The sequence below is a fragment of the Trachemys scripta genome, chromosome 6 (genome assembly GCF_013100865.1).
Source record: "Trachemys scripta elegans isolate TJP31775 chromosome 6, CAS_Tse_1.0, whole genome shotgun sequence".
In the NCBI taxonomy this organism is placed as follows: domain Eukaryota; kingdom Metazoa; phylum Chordata; order Testudines; family Emydidae; genus Trachemys; species Trachemys scripta.
The window spans coordinates 58,044,417-58,060,290 of NC_048303.1; the positions used below are offsets into that span (position 1 = coordinate 58,044,417).

The 15,874-nt window shown below is 43.0% G+C and overlaps 1 protein-coding gene across 1 annotated transcript in view; it reads left to right on the plus strand.

The window, feature by feature from the left end:
• The first annotated feature begins 12,372 nt into the window (after positions 1 to 12,372).
• Positions 12,373 to 15,874, plus strand: part of LNPEP (leucyl and cystinyl aminopeptidase) — an 86,341-nt gene continuing 82,839 nt past the window's right edge. Inside the window, exon 1 of the mRNA XM_034773312.1 lies at positions 12,373 to 12,975. Within this exon, the coding sequence (XP_034629203.1) occupies positions 12,957 to 12,975 (19 nt within the window). The 5' untranslated portion in view covers positions 12,373 to 12,956. The remainder of the gene's footprint in view (positions 12,976 to 15,874) is intronic.

The following is a 15,874-nucleotide window of genomic DNA, read 5'->3' on the forward strand; positions in this document are numbered from 1 at the left end:
AGGGTGTGTACTTGTGGCAATTTATTTATAAAATTGCAACAAATGAATGCATTGTTTAAAAGATTTTAATTGTGAATGAACTCAGTTTTACTGTTGTAAAAGCATAATCTGTTGCCTTTGTTGTTAGATACCTTTCTGTCCTACACAAAGAAATACCAGATTTCTTTACACATGCAGCCAGATTTTCAGAAGTGGCCACTGATATTATGTACCTCAATTTGTGTGCCCAACTTGAGACATTATATACCTAGTTTTCACAAGGTGCCTCAGGCTCCAGAGCGCACAATAAAGTCAGCTTTGGGGGCAGGGAATGCCTGTATGTATAAATAATACCCAGCATAATGGGGCCCTGATCCTGATTGGGGTTTCTGGGCTGTTTTACGGTTAATAAGTATTGTTAATCCGTCACAGCAGCATTTGAGCATTGGGCTGTTACTTCTTTTCCTAAAACAGCTTGTGTTTGCCACATTCTATATTCACTAATGGTAATATTTGTTCTTCCATTTGGGAATCTGAAAGAGTTACAAATTCTAATGAATTAAACTTCACAACACCCCTGGGAGGTGGGGCAGGGAAGCATGGAATATCATCAACTAGCTTCTCCCACCCAGTGAAATGCACTCTTTGCTTGTGGGAAGCTGTCCCCAATCAGTCTCATTTTGATCATTGTCAGTTTGTCTAGTGAAATACTATATTATAGTAATAGTTACTGACAGTGGCCCATCACCACTGAATTAATGTTTGTCCATTGCTTTATTCATTTCACACTGCACAGCCTTTCCATGTTATATCATCCTACCAGTCCAATTTGTAGAATAACATAAATTGGAGAAGATATGAGGATCTCCGGTTCAAAACAAGATGGAGTTCACTGACAGCATTACATTTGCCTACACTTAGTCTTGTTGCATCATCGCCTTCATGTCTGAGACTAGGCAAGATATATAGGCTTGATGTGGGAATGACATACGTTTTATGTCATCTTTCATCAGTCGTCTAATTTACATCATTACTGGCCTTTCTAGATATAGTAAATAGAGCCTACACATATTCTGTAGTTTAAATTTACTATCCTAAATGTGACATCCACAAAAAGATGAATTAGCTCTCAAAAGTTGCTAGGCACATCTTTTACACACAGAATCACCAATCAGCCAATGAGACTTTGTTCTGATGATACTGTATTTCTACCCTGTGTTTCGCTATTGACTGTTGTCACCCTGTTTCCTGCAAGGGAGAGTGATGAAGGAGGAGACCTGAAATAAAGCCAAATTCCAATGCTTTCAGCTTGCCTGTGGTTTTTCCCTAATTTGCCTTAGACTCTCAAATTCTATTACTCCTGACACACCATCATTGGCTAACAGAAAAAAAATCTTTCCTCCTGGCATACTTAACAAAATCTGGAAACTGTTAATGCTCATATGTGCAGCAACTGGAAGGAGAGCAGATGAGTAGAGCTGTGTGAAATAATCTCATTGATTCTCAAACCCACTTACACTTAGCCTCGTGTGTACGTTTTGAGGTACTTACAAACCTTAGCCTGTGCTCACAAAAGTTCACAAATACGATGTTCAACAGATGGGAAACCTAGCCCATCCCATTCCCTTGAGTGCCCCCTCATCTTTCTCCTAAACTGCTGCTTTTCCGCCTAGGAATCACACAATGGGGTTTATGGAACCTCTCTCCTAACATGGGGATGCTAAAGATTATGAAGCTTCTCTCAGTAATTTGCAGCAGAACTAGCTGGTGGGAGTGGCTGCTCCTACTCCAGCCGAGTGGGTGGGCTGCTACATACCAATGCCACCCACGATCGTGTGCTATCATTTAGTAGTCATTTGAGTCTATTATTAAATTGTGAGCCTGTTGGAGCATATACTTTGTCTTTGTTTGCCTGTGAAGCATTATCTTCACCAAGAGCTTGATATAAAATGATGATCAATATCATCATAAATCCATGTTTACTGATATCAATAAATAGTGAACGTAGAGATCCTGTTTTTTAACTTTTTATATGAAAGGTTACACACAAACTTTAATATGTTCGTCCATTTAAAGATGCACTTTTTTCCAGTGGTAATTACACAGGAAAAGGTCTGATGAACTAAACAATTCACACATTGGCCCTTGCTATCATGAACAATAAAGCTGTCAAAGTATTATCAACAAAATACAATTACCAAAAATAAAATCTCAGTGCTTCCATTTTTAAAAACAACTTATTAGCCACCATATCACTTGTCTTAATGCTTGTGCTACTGTGTGGAATAAAACAACTCGAGAGAGAGAAAGCATCAGCTTTACTTTCCCTGGGTCCTAATGATACTCTGAGTTGCACTATGGTATTTCAACCACTGCATGAGACAACCATCGAATCACTTGCTGGGTAATATGATGAGTGCAAATGGAGAAAGATGGTGAGGTTCCAGGAGGAACCTAATGCGGTGTGTCACCTGGGGGCTCAAGCGTGCAAGCAGGGCCAAGCTGCTACCAAACACAGGACTCTCAGCACATAATGCTAGACTCTATGCATGCTCTGTAAAAGATCTCTTTCCTGCAACTTTGCATATATGCTGCATCACTTCTTACTAATGTCACATGCTGCACTAGTTAAGGGTAAACAATTCCTTTTTGTTCTTTATAGGCACCCAAAACTATTTATTCTGTTTCGGGTATTTCCATCCTCCCATTACTGTAGTGTCTGAACACCTCACAACACCCCTGTGAGATAAGGAAGTACTATTATTGTCCTGAGACATAAAGTGGCTAAGTGACTTGCCCAAGGTTATGCAGGAAGCCTGTGACAGAGCAGGGACTTGAACCTGAGTCTCCCATGGCCTAAGCTAGTGCAAAACCATTGGGCCATTTTTCCTGGGTAAACCAGCTTCAACAAACAATTAATAATGTTTCTATGGCCTCTCCCAGCCTCCCAAAGTACATCCTAATTCAAATGAATTCAGTATCGAAAGCCACGATAAAATAGCACTCTTCTTAAAGTACATGCACATATTTAATAAAAAATGATAGTACTGGTGAAATACAATGCAGTACCAATATAAAAGAGTGGAGGGGACACTCTGCTTGATTGGTTCGATTAGTTTAAAATTCTTCCTATTTGTATTTCCCCCATAAACTATAGCTGGGTTAGAACAGCTGGGACATGCTTAAGCTAAGAAGCAATGGCAATGTAAGTCAGGTGATTTCAGCTTCCTTCAAAAAACTGTCCCAAAGATCCTCTGCCTTTGGCTCCTTCCTACAAGATGGTTCTAAGCAGCAAACATTCCTGATGCTCCTGATGCATCTTAGCACCTCTCACAGTGATAGGTCCTATAAGATTGAGGCACACAGTATAACAAGAACTTTTCATAAATGCTGGGAGTGGTGAAATAGGTCTCAAGCAGACAAAGAGAAGGGAAGAACAGATGTCTGAGAAAACAAAAGTTTAGAATGTCAACACAGAGCATCCAGGGTTGGTCAGTTTTATTAGTCTGTTTTTCTTTTCTTCTCTTATTCAAAGATTACAAAGCCACAAAGGACCACTCTGTTTATCCAGTCCAACCTCCTGCACAGCACAAGCCACAGAATGTCCCCAAAATAATTCCTGGAGCATGTTTCTTAGAAAAAATTCAATCTTGATTTAAAAATTGTCAGTGATGGAGAATCCACCATGACCTTTGGTTAATTTTTCCCATGGTTAATTACTCTCATCAAAAATTCACACCTTATTTCCAGGCTGAATTTGTCTAGCTTTAACTTCCAGCCATTGGATCCTGTTATACCTTTCTCTGCTAGTTTGAAGGGCCCATTATTAAATATTTGTTCCCCATGTAGATACCCATAGACCCTTTAACCTTCTCTTTGTTAAACTTTGTTAAGCTATTTGAGTTCATCACTATAAGGAATGTTTTCTAATCCTTTAATCATTCTTTAAAAGCAGCAAAGAATCCTGTGGCACCTTATAGACTAACAGACGTATAGGAGCATGATGTGCATGCATGCATCCGAAGAAGTGGATATTCACCCACGAAAGCTCATGCTCCTATACGTCTGTTAGTCTATAAGGTGCCACAGGACTCTTTGCTGCTTTTACAGATCCAGACTAACACGGCTACCCCTCTGATACTTTAATCATTCTTGTGGCTCTTCTCTGAACCTTCTCCAATTTATCAACAATCCTTCTTGAGCTGTGGGCACCAGAACTGGACACAGTATTCCCACAGTTTGTCGCACCGGTGCCAAATATAGATATAAAATAACCTCTCTTTTCCTACTCGAGATTCCCCTGCTTGTGCCCAGCTTACCAAGCAATTCACATCACTCTGGATCAGGACCTGTCATCTTCATTATTTACTGCTCCTTCAATTTTTGTCATCAGCAAACTATCATTGATTGTTTTATGTTTTCTTCCAGCTCAGTGATAAATAAATGTTAAATAGTATAGAGTCAAGAACTCATCCCTGCGGGACCCTATTGGAAACACACCCACTTGATGATGAGTCCCCGTTTACAATTACATCAGCCTAGTTTTTATTTCCTTATTGTGATACACTAGCCAAAGAAAAAAAAGTGTACAATGCTTTTAAGAATCATTTTAGAATGTTAATCACCAATGTAATAAGCATTGTATTTAAGCCCTTGATTTTACATCACTAGGCCACATCCTCCAAATTGGTATAGCTCTTTTGACTTCAGTGGCACTACACCAGTTTACATTTGCTGAGGATCTGCCCCCTTACTTGTTGTCACTGAATCCCCAGGCGATGCTCTGGAACTGCTCCCCAGAAAGCCAGTCAGGACTTTGGGGAGCCTCCTCTCCCTTGGAGCAGACTGTCTTCAGGGCAAGAAGCTCACACAGCTTCACCTCCTGGGTCTCTCCTGGGAGCATTCAGCATATGCCCCTCCATGCGCTTCCCACAGCGAGTCCGCCCAGGCGGGGTCCTGGGGAAGCCAAAGGGTTCTGCACCCTCCCACTTCGCAGTCAGACCTGACTCTCAGCCAGCCAGTAAAACAGAGGTTTATTAGATGACAGGAACACGATCTAAAACAGAGCTTGTAGGTACAGCGGCGAACGGGACCCCTCGGCCGGGTCCATTATGAAGTTCAGAGAGCCAGACACCCACGTCTGCCCTCACTCCTAGTCCCCAGGTACCTCCAACTCTCAAATCCCCTCCAGCCCCTCCTTCTCTCGGCTTTGTCTCTTTCCTGGGCCAGGAGGTCACCTGATCTCTTCGTTCACCTTTAGCTATTTCCTTGCGGGGGGTGGGAGGTGGGAGGGGGCTGGGAAGGGGCCCTGGCCATTTGTTGCCAGGGAGACAGAGTGTCAGTGATTTATGCACACTGGCCTTTCCCCACCACCTAGAGACTTAAGAAATGCATAGGGGAAACTGAGGCACTCACACAGGTATTCAGAGGAAACATTAAGAACAGTCCCACTTCATCACATCTGTCATGCTGAGTTTCATTTTCCTTTGGACTGTGTACAAAATGTGGAGAAATCAAAATTTTACTCTCTACCTTGAGATTTAAATCACAGAGAGGGTCCACATGCCAGCACACCTTTGGCATGAATGTCCTCAGCCTCTATAATAGTGATCTCTGCCAGAGAACCAAAGTATGGAAACAACTGTACTGCCAATTATCTGCAAATGTGTGCTATCATTATTACAACTAAATATGATCCATTCAGTACAGACAGAGTACTCAGCACTGTGCAAAACCAGTACAGTTACCTTCTGGGTATAAGAAGGGAGAAATAGAGCCCCTCACTTCACAGTGGCTTGATTAGTTACAGTAGTAGTGTGAATGAGGACACATTCACCACAATTAGATTGGCAAAAAACACATTTAGACAAGGTTCTTGCTAGCAAAATTATAACACATTGTTCCCCTAATTAACATATGCACTACGTGATGAACAATTTTGTTCCGTTTTTTAAAATCAAAGCCAAGCTCTAATTCTTTATTACAGGGAGCATCCCAAAATCTGCTATTACAGCAAACTCCATTAGCACCCGAATAGCAAGAATCATGCATAGTTGTGGGGTTTGTAAACGTGGTTGTGGAGCTAGTGTACAGAAAGGCATTGTTAGATCCATGACCTAAGCTGTAATGATTCTCTAATACAATTCTATAAATGAGTTGTCCTCTCCACACTGCAGAACAAAAAACTGTGCTAACACACACACCGAACTATGCCAGACGACAGTGCACTGGCACAATTAGACTTGCAGTGTAAATAGGCCTTTTGTTTCAGCAGCTGTGTCCAACCTCACTGCTAACAAAGAGCAGCGGCAAAAGGAGCACAAATGCTGAAGTGGTGTTTAAAATAGTGGTGACAGTTAAATGGTAAAACTGTTTTTCACCTTGATGATTTAAAAATCTAGCAGAGTAATTTTACTGTTTAACTAGAGCTAACTGCACTTTTCCTAAATGCCCTGACCTGGACATTGTACAATTCCTTATTTGCTTTCTTATACGATTAGTTTCTGAAGGAACGCTGCCAACGCATGGCAGATGGATCACTCAGAGAGATTAACAGGAAGCCAGAAAATTCACAGCAGTGAAAAGACAAGACTGGTACTGTTAAATAGCACATCTATACGTAAAATAGGGCTGAAAAAGACTTGAGAGAGACACTTTAAATTTATGCTTCCAGATGCATTCCAGAGGTAGTGTTTCCACACGGAAGTGGGGGTCTTTTCTCCTTCCATGGTTCATTTTGGCTTCATTGCTGCTCTGGGATGACACACAGGTCAGTTTAGCACATTTTAATGGACACTGCTATGATGTGTGGATTGGTTCTATCATGATCCCTGTGCTGCTGAATATATGATGTGCCTTGAAACTACATCTTCACAGCAGCAAGAGCACCGTAGTCTGCTATACTATTACAAAGAACAGGTGTGGGCATTCCCAAGAGATACTGTAATGTCTCTATTGAAATGTACATAGCACAGTAATACAATACATCTTTCTTTAAAAAATGTACTGGTTTTTAATAATGTATGTACTTGTTCTTTTCTGCTCATCAGTCCAACAAACTGCAAAGATTTCTGGCTGAGACTTGTTTCGAAGTCTCATGCAGCTCGAACAAAATTTGAGCTTTCAATACTGAGGATTTCTGAGGCATATAAGTACTATTATCATTGTACTCTATGACAGAAACCTTATACATTTTACTTATGGTATATTAAACATCCAGTCTGTGGTACTGACTAGAGGGCAACTAGGTTGGGGCCCCATTGCGCTAGGTGCTGTACAAACTTGCTCAAGATAAGGCATCTTATCAGGTTTTAGGTATAATGCTAAAATACTTTTTTTATACAAACCTAAATTACTAACATTACTAGATTCTGATATAATAGCACAAACAGGAATACTCAGATGATGGAATGAGTTCTAGTACTAACATGGTCACTGACTCACTGGGAGATGCTGACCAAGTCACCACACCTCTTTTTCTCAGTTTCCCCATTTCTAAAAAGGGGACAATAATACTAATTTTGCCTACCTCACAGGGAACTATGAAGATCAGTTATTCTCTAAAGAGCTTTAAAAATGAAAATCTCTATGGACATGCTAAGTATTATGATGGCTACCAACCAGGGAAATGCTTGCCTTCTTTAAAAAAATGTGCTCATCCAGCATTATGCTTGGGATTGTCAAAAGTGGACATTGATGCTGCGACTGCTCCTGTTGAAGTCAGTGACAGTTGACATCAGTGGGGGCAGAGTCAGGCCAACATTCAGTGCTTTTGCAAATCCCACTGTAGACTTATTCTTGCTAGAGTTTCCATTTGATAGTAAGAGTTTCCATCTTCAGTAAACCAGTCCTCTGCTTCTAAGTGAGGTGTTTTTTTTTAATTCTTTCTGGGTTCGAAAATAATTCCTCTCAAGATTCTCAAGTTTTACTGTGAGGAAAAAAGGAAGAGGAAATCACCTCCAGAAGGCTGAAAATGATTGGGAAAGAAAGGCTAAAAACTCTTTGGAAAGCTCCAGAGTTAATGCTGCTGTTCCCCTCTAGAAATCTAAGGACCAGCCTCATTCATTCAGAATGTTTTCTTACTGCAGTTCTCTGCCCCCTAAAAAGTTGACAAGTCATTTATGTGTGCACTTAGGCAGATGTTGATAATCTAGGACAAGTTATTGCCAATACATACATTTTATTTCTTGTTGGAACACAAATGACTCTTAATAGTTTAGAGATGAGAGTACAAAAATCATGCTGAAAATATCCCAAGAGGGGAGAAAATCTCTGGATATAATTTCAAGAAGCTTTCATTATGGCTTATTTCTTTTTAGACATCAACAAAAATAGCAAGTAGCAGCATATACTGCCAAGTAGTCAACATTACAATAAAGTGTTTAATGTCCTAATTCTGTTGTGACTCATCCTCCTTACAACACAACACAGCCACTTTCTTGACATATCATAGGTCATAAAAATTGAATGCCAGTTAACCCTTTTTATTTGCTGCCCAATTTTAAATGTCCTTTAAAATCACAAGCAATCTCCCTTTTCCTAAAGATTGTCACAATTTCTACTGTTTTACTTTTCAAACTGCTATTAGGTCTCACTGTTGAGATCGGGGTAAATTTTTCAAAAGTGCCTAAATGGTCTAGGAACCTGAGTCCTATTTCAAAATGGATTTAGGGTATGTCTACACTGCAATTAAACAGCTGGTCTGAGTCATCTGACTTGAGCTTGTGGGGCTTAGCTTAAGCTAAAACTGTAAAACTGTGGTGCAGAAATTCAGGCTTGTGCTGGATCCCACGCTTTGGGACCCTCTCCTCGTGCAGGGTCCCAGAGCTTGGACTCCAGCACAAATAGGTGTTTGATTGCAGTATTCATATATCTTTATACACTAAGTCATAATGACACTTAAGCTTCTAAATTAAGTAAAATACACAGTTATATGATTAATCAAAAAACAAAGGGATGCAGATCCCCAGAAAGGAAAGAACTGAAAGTGGAATAAAAAGAGAAAATAGGAAGTGAAGAAGAGGAAGGGTGATTCTTGGGGTGTTCAGTATGGGAAAGCAGGTTGTAGGGAAGTGTGACATTGGCTTAATTATATAAAGCAGCTGTTACTATTGTGTAAGGATGTGACTGCAGAGGTAAAAAAAGGTCATCCTCTATGCTGGACGATGGGGCTCTGGGATGCAGAACAGGCAGCAGCTCTGGTTTCTATGCTGTTAAAGTTATGTAGTATATGAATAAAACAATGTAACTGTTCAGGAGGTGAGGGCTGCTTTGTCGCCCACTGCTTGGGCCTACCTTGACCGGGTCCTGCAAGAGGGCACGCCCCGCCCACCCTTCACCCTAGGCCCTCTGGACCTTTTCATTGGGCCCCTGTCCCGTGGACCCAACCGGCCCCCTTCACCATGAGCCGGCTGCACGACTTGCAGCCGGTTTGTTTCCAGACCGTGCCAAGGAAACATCTATACATGCTCTTGCTCCGCACCCTTCACTTCCTCACCCTTGCGTCCCGCCTTGACACAAAGTGGCGGGACCTCCTGCCACCTTTTGAGGGTGAGGCTCCCCGGTGGGCCAGCCTATACTCTACCCTGGTCCCGAGGCCTGCCGGGGATATCAGTAGGCGGCTCCTTCATGGGGCCGTAAGCATGGGCATGTATTTGGCGCAGTTTACCTGTCCCGGACACCTGCCCCTTTTGTGGCATGAGGGAGACCCTGGTGCACATTTACCTGGAGTGCACCAGGTTGCAGCCCCTATTCCGGCTCCTCTTAGATATCCTGTTATATTTTTGGTTGCAGTTTTCCCCTCACCTTCTTATGCACTCCCTATCCATGGCCCACGAAGTCACGGGACCACCTAGTCAACCTCCTCCTGGCCCTGGCTAAAACGGCCATCTATAAAACTAGGGAGAGGAGGTTGGCTGATCGGGTCTCCTGTGACTGTGGGGCCTATTTCCGATCCTCTGTCCATTCACGCATCCGGGCAGAGTTCCTCTGGGTGGCGTCCACTGGCTCCCTTGACACCTTCGAGGAGCAGTGGACGCTGTCCAGGGTTCTCTGCTCGGTGTCCCAGTCAGGTTCCCTTAGTTTGACCCTTTGACCGCACTCCTGTTCCTGTTATTTCATTAGTTGTCCCCCGGAATCACTTAGCTTCCAGGTCCTGTGGGTCCTCCCCTTAGGCTAGGGGGAGGTCCTTTAGCACTTCCTGGATCCCAATAGGAAGCTCTATCAGTGGGAGACAGAGTCTCAAGCATTATTAGGAAACAGCGTTCATTTTCTATTTATGCTACTATGAGGAAGGCAGTTAGCTATAAAGTTAGGACAGATCAAAGACTGCCAAATAAAGGTGAACATACCATACCATTTCTCCTTGTACCATGATAATCGCTACACTTTGCGTTAAAAATTACTGTTTTAAAAAAGTGGAATATTAAGCTTTATATGCTCTAAAATTTACTAATCATAGCAGAAAATTATGAGCTTGGTGATCTTAAAGGTTAGCATACTTTCAAAAGTGAAATATAACCATTCCTGGCTGCTTTTTAAAAATATATATTTTTAAGACTTTGAGCAGATTCAAGACAAGTTCCTGGTTAAGTTTCAAATTATAATACAAAACTATGGCAATTGGAGTAAAGATCTGATATAGGACAGAATTTAACATCCATCAATGTTATTAATCACCTGTATTACTAGAACTAAGTCCAAAGACTATAAATAGTTTACAGTAAAGCAAAATGTCTATTTCTTAGATTCCTATAGGATTTGTCTTTTTAATATTTTAGAAATTGTAGTCTTATGAACAAAAAATTTAAGCACAGTTAATTGATAGCTCTCGTTAGCCTTGTCCTAAACAAAACTTATATAGAAAGCATTAAATTAAAAACTCTATCAGCCCAGTTTTGCCCAGCTATAAGTTAGTACCACCTGGAAACAATCACATGTTGAACTTTATGCACCTGAGCCATCCCACTGACTTCTTGGGAAATTGACTTCAATCAGACAATCCAGGTGCATAAAGTTCAGCATGCCCATAAAGGTGGACTAGATGGGGATTTTAGTTTGGATTTCCAGCAGGTGTTGTCTCAGAAGGATGTATTATTCTACTATCAGAACATGAACAGGAGAAGGTGTTTCAAGTTTCATTGAAGAAGCTAGGACGGTGGCAGGATTGATAGAGCAACCAAGACAAAATTATTTGTAGTACAAGTCTGTGTGTAGTCTCCATCTAATATGGTGTAGCATCCCAACACTGTAGAGTCTGCTGCCCAGGTAATTAATATTGATTTACATTATTTAAATGTGGGTCAAGCAGGGTAAGTACTTACACAGGAAACCTCTAGGGAGATTCTAGCTGTTAGAACAAGTGGTGTTGCTGATTCATTAGTCAGCACTTTTTCTTTTAAGTCCGGACAGAAACAGTGCCTGACCCTGATGTTACAGGGCCTTATGTTGTTAGAGGTATCATCTTTTGCATGGGATGTAACAATATATTGATAGTTTTAAATTGCTTTTAGCACTTATTGAACTTTGTGCAAGATTAGGAGTGTTAGTGCTAATGGTAAATTCTAATTTTGGTAACTGAGTCTCCCAAGCAGTTTTATATCCATTTATATAGGATTTCCTTGACTTTCTCACTTTAGCTTATGATTTTTAAGCACTTGGGTCAGCAAGAGTTCAAAAATAATAAATTACCTTAAATTTAAAAAAAAAGGGGGGGGGAAGCCTTTCTGGTTCATGAATTGTTAGGGTATGATGTCGTGTCTTCCAGCTTCCCCCCCACCCCACCAAATGATGTGAGAATCTTGGCTTTCATCACATGCCTTGTGAGGACAGCTTTAAGAAAAATCAAACATAGTGAGACTTGTGATTTAAATTGTTTCAGAGTAGCAGCCGTGTTAGTCTGTATCCGCAAAAAGAAGAACAAGAGTACTTGTAGCACCTTAGAGACTAACAAATTTAAATTGTGTGACCTGGAGACACTACTTCTGTCCCAAATGTTAAGTAGTCCCCACAGTGGTGTGGTGTGTTCTCAGAAGCCTGTAAACATTTATGTCAATATCTTTGGATAGGTGCCCAGTCCCTTTGAAGCCACTGGTTTTGTGAGTAAAAGCTATTCACATGATATGTTGAAATCTGCTATTCTCATGAGTATTAAACACTTATTCTCCTAGGTGCTGGAAGTAGGGGTGCTGTTGCACCACCCCCCGCTTTGAAGTGGTTTCCATCATATACAGGCTTTACAGCTTGGTTCAATAGCTCTCGCCCCCCATACAAATTGTTCCAGCACCCCTGTTTGCTCTGCTCAATGAAGAGGTGGTTGGCGCTCTTTCAGTGGCAGGCCATGTGAGCCAGGCTTAGAGCAGTGGATCTGTTTCAGTGCCCCTGCAGCCCCTTTAGGGCGAAGCGGGCTCCGGGAGTGCAAACGGGCCGCTCATGGCCTTTATGGTGCCTGCTCCGTGACCATGTTGTACCGACACGTCCCTTGCACGCGGCAGGAAAGGGACAGCAGCTCCTTCAGGGCTGGGCGAGGTTAAAGGCGCGGAGCTGCGGGCGAGCACAGCTGAGGCAGGAGAACGCAGCCGCCTCCTGCCCCTGGTAGCTTAGCGAGGCAGCAGCGGGAGGAGGAGCCGTGCGAAGCAGCGGCCCAGCCCAGGCGGGGGAAGCGAGGGCTCGGCTCGGAGCAGCAGAGAGGCCAGAGCAGAAAATGGTCGTTTGGGGCTTGGCGCAAAGGCGAAGCTGCTAGGAAGAGCCGAGCCGCAGCCCCGTGCAAGGGCGGGAGCTCCCCGCGCCGCGGGGCTGCAGCACTTCAGCTGCCGGCCGCAGTGACTCGTGCATGACCCACAGCAGTAGGACCGAGCGGAGCGCCCGCCCCGGCAGCATGCAGCAGGACTGAGGAGGCGCAGCCCGGCAGCCGCTGCTGTTCTGTGTCTCTTCGCTTCCTCCGTGCCTGGGCTCTGCCGGCTGAGGGATCCCGCAGGAAAATGGAGCCGTTCCCCCACGGTGAGTGGCGCCGCGGGCACTGGCCGCGCCCCTGCTGCAAGCGGACTCCTCGCTGCAGCCTTGATGCTGACGGCAGCTGCCCTGGCCCCGGCGCGGCCCTGCCAGAGGGAGCCCCTGACTCCGTGCCTCTGCTCTGAGTGCGCAGGCCCCACAGGGCACGCTCAAGGTCAGGGGCTCGGGGGGGGGAGCACCCCCCCACCCAACGCATGCCCACAGCTGCACCCCACCCTGCCCAGTGCCCTGGGGGTGCAGCAGCGCAGGGAGCCAGCCTAGCTGCAACACTGAAGACTCACTGGAGAAAGTTTGACAAGATGGGGGCGGTAATAGCTTTTCTTGGTCTGATGGGAGACCTCCTCTCTAATATCCTGGGCCCACCATGGCTACAGCACGGCGGGGAGGAAAGTTTGTGTGTGGTGTTTTTTTTTTTTTTTTTTTAGCTGGCAGGAATTCGCCTTGCGGGCTGGTGGAAGGTAGCCTGGTCACTCATTCCCTGACCACCTCCTGTCCTGAAACACAAACTTGTGTGGCTCAGTGATCCACAGTGAGCCTGTGTTAAAGGCTTCTTAAAAATGCTGCTAACAGATAATTGAAAATTGTAAACCATCCCATGTGGGAGCAGTTTTGCTGCAATTTTTTTCTTTTTAATTACAAGAGCGCATGAGAACCAGATTCTTTGTTTCTGCAGAGTTCATGTGCTCTTGTTTATTTCTCATGCACTGTCATAATCCTCTGCGGGACCTAATCGTATCTGAGCTTCGCTGACGTACACACAAGGCAAATAATGCTCTTGCTCAGATACATGGCCCTCATCATTAGAGTTAGTACTTGCATAGACAGTGGAGAATAGGCAACAGGGGCAACTAAGGAACAAGATCCTATGTTTATGTAAATATCTTTGGTGATTGACTCAATGTCAACAGCCAATCAAAAATGAGGGGAGATTGAAATAGGGAAAACAAGGGCAGGTGCTCTTCCCCGCCCCCACAACAGAGTGGCTTTCAAAACTATTTCCACGCAGCTTCAGCAGTACTGTGCATTTCCCTTGTACCTTTCAGATGAAACTCTGAAAGCATATAGGTAACATTTGTATATTCTTACCTTACAAAGATGAGATTCAACTAGAGTCTCTGCATCCATTGTTAAAATGCAATCATGTCTGGGGTGGAATGCAGCAGCTGTGTTAAAGCAACACTTCCCAGCAGCTAAAGGCGGAACATGAAGTTGCCCAAACCATTTGAAACTGCAGGGAATTTGAAAGTAGGGGTCTAAAATAGAATTTGGACAGGAGAGTGAGTGTAATATACTTCTTCCTATTCAAAATACTGAGAGGTTCTGAAGGACATGTGGTCAGGGTCTTGGTCAGTTAAGTTACACAAGTAAAAGAATTAAGAGTGGAAGCTGAAACTCAGCCAGAATTCACTGCATTGTACTTGAGTTTCTCAGTGATCTGTCAAGCCATAATGTAGTATCTGCTACAAAATTCAGAGAAATGCCTTTGCAGTGAAAACTGGATCTTTCTAGTCAACTTAATGAGATTTTTGTCATGCCAATATTACCCTATGTTTTCTCCAAAGAGCCTCATGTTTGCATGTCCAGATAGTCTTAACTTTGTAAATGGTTTTTCCCTTTTGAGATGGCCCTTTAAAGTTGGTTTAAGAAGCACTATTGCATTTTATCACTAAATAAATTGAAGCTTGTTCAGTATAGGAGTCTTCCCAGGATTTAGCGAGAATATAAACAAAGTAGGCAGTAACTTAGAATATATTAAGAACTTATTACAATCAAAGAGTTTTATATTCTGTGCTCTTTGTACATCTAGGAAAAGATTACATCTCTATGAGCAGAAATCTAGTTTGTGGGAGGTATTTTTAATAAAGGAAATGGCTTAAGATCTAGAAGTACATGCTCTTATGTTGGAGAATATGTGCTGCCATGTTAATAACCTCACTCCAAAAGCCTTTTGGATCTGGGTTGTTAGTATTTCACTGTCATGCAGGAGAGTGGTGTTTGAATTCTGCTCTTTTCTCACCAAGGCTGCAGCAGAGAGGTGTGGTAGGCCCCGAGAACACTGCTCAAAAGTGGTCTCTGCTGCTAATGGAGGAGTTGTGTTTGGAGGTAGGGTTACCAACCCTCCAGGATTGGTCTGGAGTCTCCAGGAATTAAAGATTAATTAAAGATGAAATCTCCAGGAATAGGTCCAACCAAAATTGGCAATCCTAATTGAAGGGGCTGGGAATAGAACCTTCTCCTTTCCTCCAGGAAGCTAAAACACATACCTTTGGGTGAAGGGTGGTGGTGGGAGTGTTTGAAGCAATCCTCCAGGTTAAAGACAAGCTGCAATTTCCTCCCACAAAAGGAAGCTACAGGAGATTTCCATGATATTCAGAGTATGGGAGGTTGATCTTGAGACGTGGTGTTGATATGTTGTTTCTCTCACTCAATAGCTGTTTTTAAAACTTGAATAACTGGGAACATTCACACTGCTGGCTTTCTGAATAGAGAGTTAGTTTCTAGGGCTGGCAGTCTTGCACCTTGCATGAGCATTGAATCATTTCAGCAAATAACATGATTAAAAAACACCTTTTGGATCACTTTGCTCTTGTGCACCACTTAACAAGAAAAAGAGAGAAAACCAACCAAACCCTGAGGACTGTGGGCTCTAGTCCACATGTTCATTTTATGCAAAACTCTCATTGAAGCTTTAGGGGTGTTGTGACAGTTTGGTGTCAAGGATCATTTCCTCTTTCTTGACACCTAACCCTCCAGATATGGGACCATGTAAGCATCCAAACATGGGAACTTCCATTAGCATAGCTACGTCTCTCGGCGGTGAAAAATCCACACCCCTAAGAGACCTAGCAATGCTGACCTAACCCCAGCATCGGCAGTGCTAGGTTGA